This window comes from Hyaena hyaena, unplaced genomic scaffold (genome assembly GCF_003009895.1).
Source record: "Hyaena hyaena isolate Hyena2069 unplaced genomic scaffold, ASM300989v1 scaffold_0, whole genome shotgun sequence".
Lineage (NCBI taxonomy): Eukaryota > Metazoa > Chordata > Mammalia > Carnivora > Hyaenidae > Hyaena > Hyaena hyaena.
The window spans coordinates 2845507-2863918 of NW_024080632.1; the positions used below are offsets into that span (position 1 = coordinate 2845507).

The following is an 18412-nucleotide window of genomic DNA, read 5'->3' on the forward strand; positions in this document are numbered from 1 at the left end:
TGACATGCACCTTTTATCAAAGCAGACTGCGTGTTACATGCTGATTTAGTAAACAGTTGTGTGGCATTCTTAAAGATATTTAGAAAATTTCTAAATCACGTCAGAGTGTTAAGACAGACTGTTGGTATTCATAAAATGAGATGTACCATTTTCTCCTCTTCCTTTCTTGGTTAATGAGCACCTCGGCAGGAGAAGTGTGGTAGTCCTGTTCTTCTCACAAGTGCAGGTCAACGGTACTTGCGTCTCCTCCTACTTACTCTAGTGCGCTCACTTGGTCGGGCCCGCTGATCACACTCTTAGGTCTTCAGCATTGCATTCTCCAAAGCAGTATCTCCTAGTAAATAAATTAGTGACCTGCTTTCTAAAAATAATCTCTCTGGAGAAATCACCTTGAATGGCACTTGTAAACAGGGAGCCAGAATGAGTTCATTACAAACTCCCACATTTTTCTTCATCCAGCATTGTTTTTTTATCCTCATAACGTGCATTTGCAAAGAATCATTCTAACCTAGATAATGAAAATTGCATGCTTGGCATAATCATCTGTTAAAAAAGGTAGCTACCTGAGGCTAGGTTTGTTTTGTTTGTTTATTTTTTGACATTTGTCTGTTATAGAACTAGTGAATCCTCGGCAAACTGAAACGCCTGTCAGTGCAAGTCGGTCCCCAGACAAATGTGCCCAACAAAGACAGAAGAGATTTAACTCTGCTTCACAGAGATCCTCGTCTTTACCCCCTTCAACTCGTAAATCAAGTACTCCAAGTAAGAGTTTGGTGTATATATCTCTAGGGTTTTCTGTTGGCCTTCCACTCTCCCTGGCACCTAGTAGAGTGCTTTGAACACAGGATCCCTAAATAGACTCTTGTTCAATAACAACATTGCTTGATTGCACAGATACTACGACTAGAGCTGAAGAAATCACAGTACACTAATGTATTTTGTGTGTCCAGCAAAATTTTTTTTTTGTTTATTTATTTTTGAGAGAGAGAGAGAGACTGTGAGTGGGAGAGGGACAGAGAGAGAGAGAGGGAGACACAGAATCTGAAGCAGGCTCCAGGCTTTGAGCTGTCAGCACAGAGCCTGATGCGGGACTTGCACTCACGAGCTGTGAGATCATGACCTGAGCCGAAGTCAGACGCTTAACTGACTGAGCCACCCAGGTGCCGCAAGCAAAATGTTTTTTGTAACTAATACCACTTCACACTGGTAGATCATTGACAGTTATCTAAACATGAGTTCAAACAAATTAAACTAGCTTACAAAAGATGCTTCTTTGCATATATTTACCTCGGGCTTCTTTAGCCAATTATGGATGTGGTTTTAAAGGTTAAGCATTGGGTTTCTGTTTTCTCAATTTTCCATTTTCAGAACACCTGAGGATATTTGTATATAACTGTGTTATAGGAATGTTCACTGGTTTACTGGTGTTTCCATCTTATTTCCAGTTGACTTCTAAAATCCTGAAAAACCAGTTTTGAGTCGGGGTGCTGAAACTACAGTCTGATGCACTAAAATGTTGACAGTGGTTCCCTCTAGATGTTAGCATTGTGAATTATTTTTGTTTGCTCTTATTTATCTTTTGGAAAGTTTTATAGTGAAATTGTATTCCACTTAAAGTTAGAAAATGTTCTGAAAAAGAAAGCATGTTTTGCCAGTATATGTATTATATAGAAGAAAAAGAATATTTCTTCTTCATTTTCTTCCGTAGCAAAAAGAGAGATTATGTTAACACCAGTGACTGTGGCTTATAGTCCAAAGCGATCCCCTAAAGAAAATTTGTCCCCAGGATTTAGTCATCTACTTAGCAAAAATGAAAGCAGTCCAACCCGGTAAGTTCTCTAAAATAGTAGATTAAAATATATATATTCTTGATTTTTTTTTTTTTTTTACAAAAGTGTCAGTTTATGCCTGTAGCTATCACTGATTTTTCATCATCAGTGGGTACTCTGTGGATTTAAATAATTTAAATGAATGTCATACTAAAAGAAGGACTACAAAACATGAGAACGGTTTTTAACTATATAAATCGGCTACTCCTGAGTTTATCGCCTCAGAATCCCTTCCAGCTTTTGGATATAGAATAAATGGTAATTCTTTGTTTTCCTGAAAAGGTTAATGATAGAGGGAAATTTTTGAGCCATTTGTACAAGAAGGTGGGCTGTCCTGGTATGGCCCTGGCACTAAACGTAAGTTTCCCTGGGCGCCTGAAAAAGTTGTCCTCTGACGTATACTCAGCAGTGTGTGCGACCGGGGGAAGCCACTGACTCCTAAGACGTAGGAGCTGGTAACCTAGCTCTTACCAGGCTCTTGGAGAAATTACTTAAGCACATTGAATCTCAGCTTCCTCTTCTGTAAAGTGGGGATAATAATACCTGCCCTGCTTATTTTATAAGGTTGTTATAATGATCAAAGGAGATACCATATGGATAAATGCTTTAAGTCTCTAATTTATAATTTTGTGTTAGAAATAAAAATTTTAGAAAATTGCACGACCGACTTTCTTTTTAAACAATACGTGAGTTAACTGAATGCCAGCTCATCTTTCTAGTGGAGATAGGGAAAATCAGTTAACATTTTTTTCTCACAAGTAACTTGCTTCATTCAATAGATTTGATATACTTTTGGATGATTTAGATACTGTTCCTGTGTCTGCGTTACAACGTACCAATCCAAGAAAACAACTCCAGTTTCTTCCTCTAGATGACTCAGAAGGTATCTTTTCCTAAAAAATTATTAGTTATGGTTTTAGTCCTTTGTTTCGTGAATTTCTGGTATCTTTTCAAGGTTCTAAATATTATAATGTTAAATAATTAATGTTAAATGTTAAATAATTTTTCTGCCCGAGGGCCTCTAAGTTATTAATAAGCATATGTGATGCTCATATTGTGTGTCAGTGTTGTGATCCTCTTTGAAAACTTGGGAAACTGAGGTACAGGGAATGTTATTGCTTACTTACCAGGGCCATACCATTCAGTTATTCTCTTTACTTTTATATTCTGTAATTTCTCTGCAGCTTAGGTATTCGGTGACTTTTTTTTATTCTTTTTTCTCATTTATCTTCTAAGTTTGGAATAAAGTTAGAAGATAATGTATGTGGGTCACTGGGCAGGCCATTGAGACTCTAGCTTTTCACCGCTGGTGTGGCTGTGTGTCCAAGAGCGTGTAGTTAGTGTTTAACTTCTTTTTTTTTTTTTTTTGGTTATTTTTTGGGCTTTAAGTTTAAAGTTCCTTTAACTTTACAGAAAGTTCACATACCTTGACTTAGGGAAGTTGTGCAGATTGTCAGACCGAGGGTAAAACTTAGAATTCTGTGGAGAAATAGGATTGATTGTTTTGTCTCTTTTCATTGTTTTTTTGGTGTGTGTTAGCCATTTTCAGAAAGTGAAGTTGGATAACATATATAGTTATGAATAGGATCTATTAGGAAAATTGGTAAGAAATAAATTTCTTTTTTCTCTGACAGAAAAGAAATATTCAGAAACAGCCGCCGACATCCATGTTAATCATAGCTCTTCTCCCGAACTGTTGCCAAATGGAGGGAAGAAAGTGTCTGTGAGATCAGCCTGGGAGAAGAATAAGTCAGTCAGCTATGAACAGTGTGAGCCCGCGTCAGTAGCACCACACGGTCATGATTTTGAATATACAGCAAAAATCAGGACCCTAGCTGAAACGGAACGGTTTTTTGATGAACTTACAAAAGAAAAAGACCAGGTAAAAGCAAGCAAAAACTTAAAAAAAGTCTTTTTCTGAACTTAAATGCTAATGCCTGAGGGGTAGTTAGAAGGGAATTACTTGAGTCAGACCATCCCAGGAAGTCACTGCAGATGACTTCCCAGAGATGCGCTAGGAATGCATTTGAGCTGAGGTGCCCTTGTGGATTAGGACAGAGGGAACTTACGTGAAGGCGGGATGGACCAGAAAATACTGGGCTTAAGTCTTTCTTTTCTATTCTGTTAAAACCCCCCTGCTGCCATTAATTTGAATTCTTCTGTTTTTATATGTTTGTGTGTGTTGTGTGTGTTAACAGATTGAGGCAGCGCTAAGTCGAATGCCTTCTGCTGGAGGACGAATCACTTTGCAGACAAGATTAAATCAGGTGAAATATCTAACTTAGCTTGAATCTGCTTTAGAGGTAGGATGCTGGTTAGTGCTCCAGTTAACCAAGATGGCGTTTTAGGCATCCTGAAGCAACTGGGCAAAACTTTTAGCCTTTTAGAAAAGTGTTTGGTAATTATAGTACTTTTAGCCTTTTAGAAAAGTGTTTGGTAATTATAGTATGTTAGAACTGCAGGCTAGCTTTCAGGAATAGAAAGTGATATGACCTTTGTACGTCATGAAAAAGATGTCCATGCCTTCATGCCACTATGCAGTTTGTCTTGTAATAGATTGTACGTTAATACTCTCACGTTAAATGTCCCTTTTGGTGTTTGTTTCTTCCTTCCCAGTCTAATTTATTTCAGAACCCCTTTCCATTTAGTAAACATGTGAAGCAACTGTACTTTGCAGCTGGAGTAGCTGTAGAGGTTACAGAGAGATGTGATTCCATCACTGAGCAGGAGATGGTGCAGGCGAAGCGACTCCTGCCTTTCTTTTCATTGCTTTTCAGAGAGAATTAAAATGCATGAAACCACGGGACATTTAAAATCGGCTCTTTTTGTAACATTTTAAGCATAACGACAGGGATAGGTCTCTTACATAACTGCATGTTTTGGCTTTTCAGTCCTTTAACTTCAGGGAAAGTTCATTTTCAGATTGATCTGTGATACCAGAAGGAACAAAACGCCAAGAAAACAGCAGAGGTCTATTTTTTAGGGCCTATTTCCCTAACTTCTCTTTAAGACTTTAAATCTTTTTTATTGTTTTTGTTGTTCTGAAAGTCTTTACGCAATAATTTGTCAGACTCAACACAGGAAACTCTTCCTCCTTATTGGGAAGGAAAATTTGTGAATACTCTGATGCTAAATTTATCTGAAACATGTGTTTAATATTTTTTAATGTAATGATTATAAGCTCTCAAAATAACTTAAAAGGCAGTAGTTTCTGTTCATAAATAGCAAAGATATTTCTGTCCAGTAAGGGGACCAGTGACAGCAAAAAGGGGCTGAGGATGCTTATATAAGATTCATAAGTGAGAAAGGTAAAATTGGGCAGGAAAAAAGCTGAAAAATATTCAGCCTGACCAATGAGTATAAAACAATACACATTTGAACAAAAGCATTATTTTTTAAAAATGTTTTTGGGAAAGAGAGGGAGGGAGGGAGGGACAGAAGGGGTTGGGACAGAGGATCTGAAGTGGACTCCACACTGACATCAGCGAGCCCAAAGTGGGGCTCAAACCCAAGAACCATGAGATCATGACCTGGGCCGAAGTTGGACGTTCAACCGACTGAGCCACCCAAGTGCCCCAACAGCATTATTAAAAAACAAACAAACAAAAAAAACCTATTACATTGACAGGTATTTAAAAAAAATGGGGGGCGCGGAACCAAAGCCCAGTACCCAGAATGGAGAAAATTATATTCTCACACACGGTAGGTGGAAGTAGAAATGGTCACAGACTTTCTGGGGTACGATTTTACCTATATCCAAAGCTTCAGAATTTTGTGCTTATTTGGACCTAGCATTTTACCTCTGGAAATGATTCCTAAGGCAATACCTCCAGATGTGTATAAAGAAATAGTTTTAAGAATATTTATTGCAGGAGCACTTGGGTGGCTCAGTTGCGGAAGTGTCTGATTTTGACTCAGGTCATGATCTCACAGTTGGTGAGTTCAACCAAAGCATTGGGCTATCTGCTGTCAGCAGCAACACAGAACCTGTTTCGGATCCTCTGACTGCCTCTCTCTCTGCCCGCCCCCCTCAAAAAACAGACATTAAAAAAACCCAGAATATTTATTGCAGCATTATTTGTGATATCCAAAATTAGAAGCAACCTAAATTTCTACTAAACGATTCTTGGCTAAATCTAATGGAATAGTGCACATTGATTTAAAATGATACCATAGAAAGACATTTCATAACAACTTCAATTGAAAAATGTTAAGTAGAGAATTTGATTGTTTTTATTTTCTTAAAAATGATGTGCATATCTGCAGAAAAAAGGAAAGAGGAACAGTAGTTATATTTACTCATCTGTCTTCTAAATACTTTATCATGAACGTGTGATCCTTTTGTAATTAAACTTGTTAAAGAGGAATTTTTTAAGTTTTATTGCAGAGACCATTGGAGTTAATATTGAATAAAGTATCTAAAATGCTAAATATATATTCCAGGCACTATTTACTTAACAATGGTACTGCTTTTTTTAAAAATAGCAGTTGTGGGGCGCCTGGGTGACTCAGTTGTTTGAGTGTCCAACTGTTGATTTGGCTCACGTCATGATTCCAGGGTTGTGGGGTCAAGGCCCACGTCAGGCTCTGCGCTAGACATGGAGCCTGCCTCTCTCCTTCTACCCCTGTCCCCTGCTCATGGGTGTTCTTTCTCTCCTCTTCTCTCTCAAAACAAAGAGAGAGAGAGAAGAAAAGAAAGAAAGAAATTGTTACATTGATTCATTGTGAGATCTCTTGCTTCTTGGGCGGGGTGGGGAACTCTTCCAGCATTTTCCTTCCTTTTTAACTTAGAAATTCTCATCAGAAGGGGCGCCTGGGTGGCTTAGTCGGTTAAGCGTCCGACTTTCGCTTAGGTCATGATCTCGCGGTTCGTGGGTTCGAGCCCCGCGTCGGGCTCTGTGCTGACTGCCAGCTCAGAGCCTGGAGCCTGTTTCAGTCTGTGACTCCGTCTCTCTCTGACCCTCCCCTGCTCACGCTGTGTCTCTCTCTCTCTCTCCTAGAAATAAATAAAAAACATTAAAAACATTAAAAAAAAAAACTGAAGTGTGTATGGATATGTGTATATTTAAAATACATATACATAAAAAAAAGACTAAATGAATATAGACCAAAAAAAAAAAAAAAAAAGAAATTCTCATCAGAAGAAAGTTGTTCAACGTACTTATAAGTGAGATAAGGCAGCAGTTTGATGTGTCTATTTCTTCTGGTGGAGTGTCTGAAGTACCTCCTTGGTTCTGCTTGTTCACTTCTCAGTTCAGCAATCAGGGAATTACCTCCTTCCAGTGAACTGCTCTGCCCTTGCTGGCATTTCCACATCTTCAAATAGCGCCCGTAACAAGCATGTGTTAAGGTGCAGCGGTTGTTTTGAACAGTTGAAAAGTTGTTAGTTTGAAGAAATAATATAAATGAGACGATATATGTAAAAAACACAATAATTCTGTAATTTTAATGTTTATACTAGCTCTTTAGTTAAAAGAAAGGTCAATCTGGCGGTAATTATAGAACCAGTGAACTTGATGTCAAAATCTAATTAAACATTTCCTGTTATTTTCCCTTAGGAAGCCTTGGAAGATCGTTTGGAAAGGATTAATCGAGAACTGGGTTCAGTTCGAATGACATTAAAGAAATTTCATGTTTTGCGCACCTCTGCAAATCTCTGAGATTTGTAGCCATTAAATTTTGAGACATTTTTGTTTGCACTAACGTATAATTATGCACTCAGAAAAGGCAAACTATTTTGTACTGTTTATAAGCCTTCAAATAGTAGTTTTACAATCATGCTATTCTTTACACTTGCTATTTTATACTTCAAATGGCCACATATTTTCAAGATATTTTTGTTATGCTCAGGAATCTCTTGTATATTTTACTATTTAAAAAGTCTTATTTTTAAATAGTATAAGTCTCCAGTTTATATCAATAGTAAGAAAACGTAAACAGTGGAGGCAGCTTGTTTCTAAACAAATAGTGTTCTCCTTTTACAATTAACTTTGCACACTAATTTTGTATACTTGGTCTACATTGTGAATATGATTCTTTTTTTTAAAATAAATGCGTAAGAACAGCTTCCATAATGATAGATATGCTGACTGCAAAAAGCAAAAGAAAAATGCAGCATCCCTGGATTTTAGTCGTGTTGAAATTTTTAAAAAAATGGTAATGCAATTGCTGTTAGGAAAAAGGTCTTGGAGTGAATATTAGAATAGTAATAATGGAAATACGGAAATGATAGAATATTGGAAAGCTTTGAAAACTATGAATAACTCATTTTGTTTCCCTTGAACTTTATTATTTGCAAGGAAAGAAAAATGAGACCTATAATACTCTAATTCTTTAGTCACATAGGTAGTACTTTTCAGAAAATGTTAAACATTTGGAGAGCTGTAGCTTTCTGCCCATCATTCTGAATCCGTGACCCACTTGCCACAATAAATCGATGGATAAAACTTTGATGAAATAAACAGGCCTCCGCCCCACCGGGCTGTCAGAGCGGCCGTGCTTCTCAGCGCACATGGCTTCAGCGGTCAGAGTCCTCATGCAGACATTTTTAACCCCTCTCCCCTCCACCCCTGCCACAAACTACTCCCATAGTAGGTACTGTAAGAATGCCAGATTTAGATCAGAGCAGCCTACCCTGCTAATTCATGGACAGGGAATGCGTGTAGCCGGAGCCTGGATTTTTCCTTTGGCCTTGCCGGAAGGCTCCAGCTCACTGCCTTGGCAGCGACTCTTGGCTCTCGGCGGTGGCACTTGGGTAGGAGGCTGCGCTCTGATCAGCAGCACTAGCAAGTATATGTTCTGACTGCTCATCCGGTTTGGCTGCTCAACTGCCCACTTTCGGGTGGCCAGTCAGAATCCAGTGGCCACATATTCGTGTCCTTGCTGATAAACTGATTCATTCTAAACTTTCCTAATGATTCCCATTAACAATGCTCAGGTTTTAAATTTTGGTGTTCTTTTGAGTCTTTTCTTCTTATGTAACCTCTTAACAGCTTATAGATATTATAGTCATGAGCCGAGCCAACCATTACTCCACTAGAATACACATTTGCCTTTGAGCAGGGGTATCAAACTGCCTTTGAGCACCCTTCACCAAAGCTTACCTGGCTGATTTCCAGGCCTGATGCCCCAGCCGAGCACTCTTCTCAGCTTGGAGGGCATCTCCGCAGGGAGGGAGATGGGCGGGGCGGGGGTGGGTGGGAGGCAGGCGTCTGATGATGCCCCTCTTGCTCCTATGCATGAATCGAACCTTTGATCCTGGCTCCTGCCACCAGTTAAACACCTCTGTCTAATCACAGTTATTCATCAATGGAATAAGTGCCTTTATTAGTGGTATTTTTTTTTTTTTAAAGTCTTCTAGTTGTAGAAAAGAAAAAGTGAATTTTAATCAAGCTCCAGTGCAGCTGTGTCAAAATCTAGTTAAGGGATTGACTTTACCGATGGTATTCCCTTTGTGTTCTGTACGTGATACTAAAAACGAACTTGAAAATTAGGATATTCTTGTTCCCTACTTTTATCATAAATAAAGTCTACTACCTTCTTAAGAATAGGAAATTGCCATTTCAGAAGAGATTATGGTTTTATCTTGTGAAGGAGTTACCTTCTTAGTCTCTGTTGGCTTATTTTAAGAAAGATATGAAACTCCCATCAAAACCTCTTCTGCGCTCTCTCTCAGAAAATGTATGCTTTGATTCTTGAAATGTATAATAGATTGGAAGTATCAGTCACTTATTTAAAAATTAAAAACAATTCTTTTCTTCATAGCCACGAAGAGAACCAAGGAAAATCCTTTCAGCCATCTTTCCCTCTTTTGTGCTGAATTTACACACAGGAACACTCAATTTAAAAACTGAACCCCAAAGGGGGCAGTCTTAGAAAGCAGCTGTCGTCCCTGGGAGGTGAGCCACTTTGTTCCCTCAGGGGCTAAGCTCAGTGTAGTCAGAACCTGAGTGGAAGTGCCTTTTTAAATGCATATAGAGTTAGCTCTCTGTTTTCACTCAGGTCTGTCCCCTTCTTCCCTTGCCAGAGCCCTGAGGCACAATAGGTGTTCAGCTGACGCTGACGCAATAGAGGTAGAGAACGGGGCCATGCTGGGAGGGGGCCTCTGCTGGGACCAGACAGGAGAGCCAGGTGGACCTGGGTCACCACAAGGCTCAGGCCTGCCTGCCTCAGCAGCAAAAGATAAGATGAAGTGATAAGAAACTTCCCTTCCAATTTAAAGATTGTGTAAAGTGCCTGGTGCTTAGCCAGTTTTCAATAAAAGTACATTTCAGATTCATTCCGAATTAAAAAGGTCTTTCAATTCGAAGTAGTGATTTGGTACTTGTTAAATTGAACAGTATGTTGTGCCCCCAGCAAGTGACTTAAAAATTACTTTGGGTTGGTTCATATTTGTTAGGTGGTCTGAGATGTTCTCTCCACCATTTTGCAAAAAAAAAAAAAAAAAGAAATTTCTTGGAGTTTGATCTTCCTTCTGGTATGAGTATGAGGTTCATTTTTTTTTTAAGTGACAAAACTGGTCACCCAGTGAGTATAAGTTCAGAAGCATCTTAAATAGGTGATTTGGGGATTATCTGATATAAATATAGGCTATTTTCTTAAAAACAAAAGTGTTGGCAATGTAACCAAAATAATTGCCCCTTGGAATGTTCTGTAATTAGGCCTGTAACGGTGATGGCCTGTGAAGCAGGACCACGTGAAGAAGCGCCTGCCACAGGGCACTAGAAAATCCACATGAAGGTCATGATTTAGAGTTTGATAAACCACCAAAAACGTGTTCCCCTTTTTTTACTCTGAAAAGCCAGGTGCTTCACCCAATGCTATTTAAATTTGACTCCTGCACTTAACATCTGTAGTAAAATTAGACGTTTTTGTCATTTTAATTTTTATCTCAAAAGCAGTTTTCACTAAATTTTAACGTGCCACTTGTGCTTCGAGTCTCGAAGAAGCTTTAAAAATTAAGTGCGTACCTAGGGCCCTTTAAGAATCCTACAGGTACATCCTACTTACCAGCCGTGAGTGTGTGTGGTCAGTGGTCATGAGGTTTACAGGTCTGATTCAACCAGTTATATTGCACAAACTTCGCAGGAAATCATTGTTGCCAAGAGTCCTGTGGCAGTTTGATAATATATTAAACTACACCAGTATTCTTAGGACCTGTGTTATGAAGCTTTCTCCTTCTGATGCGTGTTTTATTTCAGTAGATGCCTCTCAAATCGGAGGAATCAAGCCATAAATTTGCATTTGCTGGACATACTACACCATGTCCTTGCTGTGACTACAGACTTCAAAGATAATTGTTTTATTCACAGTTGCACTGTAACAGTGACCAATATAATGTGAAAAACTGGCTTCCTCCAGTGCTGCTGATGGTTAGACAAAGACAAGTGCTTGTTGCTGCTGTTTTTAAAGCTAGGCAAGTATTGGAGTGGTGGGACTGTAAGCTCCAGGAAGAGCCGGGGGTCATCCTGTCTTCATTCTTGCATATAGGCACTCAATAAATACTTGTGGATATGAACTGTCTTCCGACGTTAGCGTATTTATTTCTACCAGGTAACCATGGGGTCTGTTTTTGATGATGGTAAGGCCTCCGGAGTTTATGGGTTTGAGTGCAGCCACAGCGAGGTTGCAGTGGTCTCATCCAGGTGCTCGGTTCTGGGGGGCAGACGGGCAAAGCGCCTCTCTGGGGAGGGACCTGCGAAATCTTTCTTAGTGGGTCTTAGGGCATATCACGGTGGAGGAAGAAGGTGAGAGCTTAGTATTCAGTGGGTCACCTCTTGTCCCAGAGGGATTGTCATAGGTCAGAAGACGGGTATTTTAAGGAGAGTTGTGTGATGATGGCTTTCCTGGCCTAGTCTCCAGTTTTGACGGTGACCAAGGGGATGAGCAGCCTTTGGTGGTTTTGCTCTCTTCTGACTTTGTCTCAACAGTCTTCTTACAATTTTAGCACTTGCCCTTCCAGGGGAAAGCACTCCTTTCAACCGCAGAAGGTGATATAGTTGGCGATAGGGCAGCTAGGTTTTAGGTGTGTGCGCATTTAATTCCAGTACTTAAGATCTTGGCAGGCAAGTCCATTCTTGCCTAGTCTAAATACACACTTCACCATTTCTTTTAAATTTCACCCACTACCCTCTTGGTTTCCTTGTTTGTGACTGGAGGCCGGTCCGGAAAGAACATCAAGATGAAGCTATTTCTGGCCTTACTCCAGTTTCTTTGGGGGGGGGGCGGGAGAGAGGGTGCTGGAGCTGCGTGCAGACCCTCTGGCGGTTACTACTCCCACTACCTGTGACGACCAAGGGGGCGGTTTCATCTTTTTGGCCCAGAGCCAAAGTATTCGATGTCGTGGAGAGAACTGGCTGCCAGCGCGCCGCAAACCGGGTCTCTAAGCTGCTTGGAATATCCAGTTTGGAACTCCAGTAACTACCTCTGGTTTGCCCACAACATTCCAAGTGCCTCACCACGTCGTATAAGCTCTGTTCCCCTAGACTTGTCCTCTTACTCCTTAAGAACTTCATTGTTTAAAAAAAAAAAAAAAGCTGCTTAAGGGTGCCAATTCCCACAAGTCGGCTCGCGCCTCTCCGCCAGTGCACCGGGCTCTAGCACACTCACAAGTCTGACGCGCGAGGCCGACGGGTCCGCAGGAGCCACGGGGCCTCCCCCCAGCCCCTCCCCCCACCCCCGGCCGGGGAGCGAGCCCAGGCCGCGGCGGGGAGACGGCGAGGCGGCCCCGAAGTGTGCCGGGTTTCTTCCGGCAGAGCCCAGCCCTCGGGGCGGGCGGGGGCGGCCCCTCGCCGGGACTCGCCGCCGCTCCCCGCGCGGCCTGACGGAGGCGCAGGCCCGCCGCCGAGTGGGGGAATGCGAGGCGGGCCCGGCGCGCACGGGCAGCAGCGGCCGCTGGGGCGCGCGGGGCACGGCGGCGCCGCGGCGTAGAGCTGTCCAGCCCCGTCCGCGGGCGCGCCCGGCCCCGTGCCCCGCCGGCCGCCGCCTGCGCGTCCGCCGCGACCCGCGGGGCCAGCACGTGCGCGCCCGCCCGCCGCCCGCGCCGACGGCCGGGGAGCATGCCCGCGAGGGCCCGGCCGCTCGCCCGGGGCCAGCTGGCGGCGGCGGCGCGCGGAGCCGCGGGGCGCAGCCGGCCCGGCCGGGGCCGCGGGGCCCGCGCCTCCTCGGCGGCGTGAGGCGGCGGCGGCGGCGGCCCAGCGCGGCCGAAGAGGACGGAGACGCGGCCGCGCCGAGTGGGGTGAGTGTCGCCGCGGCCCGGCCGGAGGGCGGCGCGGCCCGGGGACCCTTCTCGGGCCGGCGGCGGGTCCCTCCCCCCCCCCCACCCCGGAGAGCCGGGCGCGGGGCGGCGACCTCGGAGGCCCCGGCGGCCCCGGCCCGGCTGCCCGCCCGCCACCCGGGGAGGGAAGGAGGGAAGGGCGAAAGTGGGAGACCCGGGCCCCGCCGCCCCGCGCGGGGAGGAGGGTGTGGCGCGCGCGGGGACCCCCTGCCTCAGGAAGTCGCCCCGGAGCCCGGCCCCCGGGGACTCGCCGGCCCTCGGGAGTCGGGCCCCAAATGCTAATTTCCGAATTTCCGTCGGTTGCGGCCGGGGCGCGGAGGACGCCCCTCCCCCAGTGACAAGTGTCACCGCGGTCAGGGGGGCAGGTGTGTGTGCAGCGCCGGGCCCGGCCGGCCCCGCGCTCTTGAGGAAGGGCCAGGAAGGGGCCGGGAGGAAGTGGGGGGCACTGCCCTCGGTCCAGCCTTCCGCGGTTTCCCGCCTGCAGCCGGACAGCCCTCCCGCGCTGGCCGCGGCCGGGGGCCTGTGTGGGGCCTAAGCACGGGTGTGGCCCGCGGAGAGGGGCCAGAACTTAGAGGGAGGCGCTCCGCATGCCCCCTGGGGCTGGAGGGAAATCTGGCCCGTCTCCATCCCGAGAGGCTCCCTTTCCTGTTGTAACCTGAGGTGCCGGCTGCGGCAGCTTCCCCTTCCACCCACCCCTCAGCCTTTCAGGGGCAGGGACACTTCCCACCTCCCCCTAATGTGTGACCCCCCCAAGAAACCCCAAATCCACCTTCTAAGTAAACAGTGTGCTTGCTCCGCAAATATCATTTCAAGGCTTTTCCTCTAGCTCTGTCCCCTTTCCACCGACCTGCTGCCCCTGTATGGAAATTCTAGATTCCCCACCCCTACACTCCTCTCCCTGCCTCTGAAATAGGGGCTGGGGCGCTTCTGCAAAGTCTCAGGCCTGCGTGCTGCCCCCTCTCCAGAACCGGGGTTCTTCAGAGGAGACCTCATTTGAGCCTCTTTCTTGGTCCACTAGCAGCTCCCACCCCAGCGCCCAGCTGGGAGCCCCTGGAGCGGTTAGGGCAGACCCCTCTCCTTCCTCTGGACCCTAACTAGCACCCGAGCCCCCAGCGGGACAAGTGTCATTGCATTTTATGTCTCTTATGGGGCTCTTATCGCGCTCTGCCTTATTTTACAGTTACTTTTTGTGCCTGGCTTATCTCCCCTGCTGGCTTGTGAGCTCCTGGAAAGATGGGAGTGGAGTTTGATTCATCCCCCTTCCCTCCTCCTCCCCCCCCCCTGGCTCAGCACCCTGGGCACAGTCAGCGTCTGGATGGAGTAGAAGCCCCCTCCCCAGGTTGCCTGGGGCGGGGGTAGGGGGCAGGTTACCTGACTCCTGGGCTGTCGCAGTTACATTATTTTGCATCTGCTAGGAATCTGAAGGGATCCCCAGCCCTCTCCCTTTGCAAGAGAAACACGATGCATTAGCGAGGGCTGTTTGTCCTGGAGGCAGCGACTTGCCAAATGACTAGACGGTACAAGTTCTGCCGTTCCCTGGGTGGTGAGTGTGCAGTGGCCCTTCCCTCTGGCCTCCCGCACCTCACTGTGTGCGGGAGGCGGTGCGGCAGAGAAGTGGACCCCGCGGGTCAAGGTTCCAGGCCTGTCTGGCCCACAGCGTCTGTGCGAGCTTGACTAAGACACTTGGTTTCTTTTGGTCTTGGTTGGTCCTTGTGGAATCTGAAAGAAAATTCCTCTTAAGTACAAGCTCCTCAGGATCTGGGCCCTGCCTCCTCCCTTCTCTCTTATCAGCTTTCTATTATCAGAAGCCAGGCTTGTCTTCACAGGCCTTCCCAGGTAAAGTGGTCACCCCCACCTTTGTGCTACCCCGATATGATTCACCGTGTGGAATGGCAGTTACCTGTTTACGGTGCCCCCCCCCCCCGCACCTCCCCACTTAGACTGAGCTTCTGGAGGAGAGGTGCTGAGTGCTTTTCTCTGTACCCCCGGTGGCTGGCTCAGGGTCAGCTCTCAGGAAAATGTATGAATGGCGGGAGGCGACTCAGAGGCCGCCAGGAGCCCGTTTTGTCCCAAGTTGACTTCTTGTAGATTCTCAGGGGAATCCAGCTTTCCTCCCTCACTGTCTAGAGGCCAGTTTTAAAACCAAGCAGATGTTCTCCTAACCATCCCATCCGGTTAAGTTTTTCCAGCTTGGTCTGAGAAGAGCCAGTCATGGAGAACGTGCAGCGTTTGTAGAGATTAGAAGAGGAAACTTCTGGTCCTTCGAGATCATTCCTTGCTGCTTTTGAAAAAGATGCCATGGGCCATGTGCCCTGCATGGAAGGGCCCAAGGGATCTCACTCGTGAGGCCTTAGTGCTGGGCTGGAGACGTGTTCCGAGTGAGCTGTCACGTGCTCGAACCCCTGTCTCAGCCCTGCTTACGTGAGGTCACAGCCCCTTTGCAGGCAGCCATTCTGAAACCAGCTTCCCAGGGTCCCCTGCAGGGGACACGGATGCGGCTAGGCTAGCTTTGCTTTACTTCACCGTAGCTCCTTCTGTTGACGTGTGTTAACCTTTTACTGGGTTCCCGGGGATGTTATTAAATACCGCCATGGCAAATCCACGTCTGGTTTGCTCTAAAACTGGTAACGGGGCATTGCCCCCCTCTCTGCTCAGGGCTTCCTACATAGTCTTGTATGAAAACTTTCTTTTAGAATCTAGGGCCAGGCAGACTTTGTCTCCCTGGCAGGAAACTAGGTTGCTGCTGCTTTGGACAAGGAGAAGGAAGGTGGGGAGAGAAGACATGCCTTGTGTGCGTGCTGTGTGCACATTGCCATGCGCACAGGGCTTCCTCCTTAGTCCTGGAGGTTAGGCAGTGTTCTTCTCCCACTTTCTCAGAGAAAGAAATTGAAACACAGGGAGATCAACTAATTTGTCCAAAGGCTCTTTGGATTTGTACCCAGTTCTACGTGACCCTCCCTGTCCTGCCCATGCTGTCTGTCCAATTGACTTACGGTTACCTTTCCTCCTTGGCTTCTAGGATGCTTGGTGCACAATGCAGTATTCCATCTAGCAATTGTGTTCTCTCACCCTCGTGGACAGCATATTTATTCCTACTTTCCTTTGTGTGTCTGTGTGTATGTTTATGTGTAAATCTATCTGTATTCTTTGTAAGTCACAAAAGGTTTCTGGAAAACAGGACAGATAAGTGAGTTAAATTACAATAAGTAACATTGCACCTAAAACATAGGCTGGCTCACCGTGTAGTTAGGGAGATGTACCCCACAGGGAACACAGCTTGTGTGTGTTAAGTGATGCTTAAATGGCAGGCACGGGGGCACCTGGCTGGCTCCGTTGGTAGAGCATGTGACTCTTGATCGCACAGTTGTAGGTTCGAGCCCCACGTTGGGTGTAGAGATTACTTAAAAATAAAATCTTAGGGGAAAAAAAGATATTTAAATGGCAGGCAAGTTCAGAGGAGGAGAAGCCCTTTCTGGGTAAGGCAGTCAGGGCTGACTTCCTGGAAGAGGTAGGATTTGAACAAGGCCTTGACGAATGGGTGGAGTTTTCATGGCCACAGCACCTGTGAAGGTGTGTAGGGTCTAATCACAAAGACCTTACCAGAAAATTTTGGGTGTGAAGGGAGTGGATTGGTCTAGAGGGTACAGTGGGGTGTGGGGGGGTGATGCCTCTTCAGCCCTGACAGAGTGCCTGAGGACACTGGAGTCAGGAGCATTTGCACCCCGTTAAAGACAGAAGCTGAGGCCAGCAGAAGAGAAGCGACTTGCCCAAAACTCCTCTTTCAGCCTGGACCCCAGGTCCCTGATTGCCAGTTCAGTACTCAACTCTATACCAGCAAGGCTGGTGACAGTGGCAGCCTTGCATGTTGGCCCTTTCCTCCTGTAAAATGGGTATAGGGGTACTGACTCCCTCACACCCAACCCAGCAAACTCCACGACAAACCCAGGCTCAAGCTTTATGGCCAAAGACACAGAGAGCGCCGTTGGACAGCAGAGCTGGCATTTGCTTTCATTACTCATATTAACAACTGCCCTTGCCAGAGGACGGGAAGAAAATTAACCAACAGGCAGGGTTCCGGTAACAGACAAATCAAAAACCCAAGCAACAGCCTTGGAGGAAAGCATGGAGAAAGCAGTTTCACATCCTCTCCTGGCTGAAGCCCCTCATCCTTTGCAAAGCTTTTCTGTTTTGGGAATGGGCTCAGGAGTCGGAGTGCAGGGGAAAGTCAGAGAGTCTCCAAAACAGCAGCAGGTCTCGGGGGACCTGTGACGGGTGGGGTGTGGACTTGCCTACCTGCCCCCGTGGGAATGGGAGCCCTGCAGAGCAGAAGACTTCCACGTACAGCATATCATACATCGCCGTGTGCACGGTCCAGTCTCCTGACTCCCGGCCATTCTGTCTATAAGGTGTCAGCGAGCACAGAACCACTGCCCCAGGGGGACGTGCAGGGCTAGGTTCCTGTGAGCTTCTGGTCACACGCTGGTTCACCCATCAGTACATCACCTTGTCTTATGTATATTTCTGTTTCAAGATGCCTTCTTTAATAGTTATTGTTATTCATTAACACAGCATGGCCAACAGCAGCGATCACTCACACCTGAATGAACCTTATCTAACACAGGCATTTCCTCTCTGAGGCCCATCACCGCTCGGAAACAGGGGCCAGTGACTCAGCGCTGGGCCTGCGGCCACTCCACGTGGTAAAGTCACCGACAGAAAGGACGAAAATGTGAAAAAACGTGGCACTGAACAGATAGCAAAGAGGACACTTGTTTACGGTCCTAGAGCTGAAGCAGAAGGCAGCGTGTTACCTTGTGCGGCGTCAGCTGGGAACATCCACGCTGCATGACTCCCAAGTCTTTCCCTGCCCTGCGCATGTTTGCAGATGACCACGTAAGCGCCACGAAACGTTAGTTTTAGTGAGTAAGGAATTCGTAAATACGGAATCTGTGAATAATGAGGACCAAGCGCTTCCACAACGGCTTCTTTCAACTTGAGTGGCACAGCATTCCTCAGAGATAAGGACGGGCTGTTGCCCAAATTCTACAGAAAGAGGAACCGGGCCGGAAGGCATGACAACCCGCTTGTGCTCGCAGAAGCAGCTGGGCAGCACCAAGATTTGCACCCACCCCTGGGCGACCCCCCACACGGCTCTTCCCCCTCATGTCTGGGCGCACATGTGGTCAGATTCTTTTCTCCCGGTGTCTCCCCCGGTGCAGGGACCTGGCGTGCCATCCATGCCATCGTGTCCGCCCCTCGAGGGGTCTCCAGCACCTAGCACCTCGTTGGCGCTCAGTCCACACGTGCA

At 46.2% G+C, this 18412-nt stretch overlaps 2 protein-coding genes across 12 annotated transcripts in view; both read left to right on the plus strand.

Annotated features, from left to right (window-relative positions):
* Positions 1–7893, plus strand: part of MPHOSPH9 (M-phase phosphoprotein 9) — a 59410-nt gene extending 51517 nt beyond the window's left edge. For 4 of the 5 annotated variants that reach the window (XM_039245682.1, XM_039245813.1, XM_039245744.1 and 1 more), the window contains 6 exons: positions 616–762; positions 1709–1829; positions 2609–2712; positions 3464–3711; positions 4028–4096; positions 7388–7893. In XM_039245682.1, the coding sequence (XP_039101613.1) occupies positions 616–762; positions 1709–1829; positions 2609–2712; positions 3464–3711; positions 4028–4096; positions 7388–7489 (791 nt within the window). In that variant the 3' untranslated portion in view covers positions 7490–7893. Of the gene's footprint in view, positions 1–615; positions 763–1708; positions 1830–2608; positions 2713–3463; positions 3712–4027; positions 4097–7387 lie in introns of those variants that run through there. The other variant, XM_039245953.1, reaches the window with a different exon arrangement.
* A 5092-nt stretch (positions 7894–12985) lies between these two features.
* Positions 12986–18412, plus strand: part of PITPNM2 (phosphatidylinositol transfer protein membrane associated 2) — a 141149-nt gene continuing 135722 nt past the window's right edge. For all 7 annotated transcript variants that reach the window (XR_005532645.1, XR_005532630.1, XR_005532652.1 and 4 more), the window contains exon 1: positions 12986–13065. The gene's annotated coding sequence lies outside the window, so the exon portion shown is untranslated. The remainder of the gene's footprint in view (positions 13066–18412) is intronic.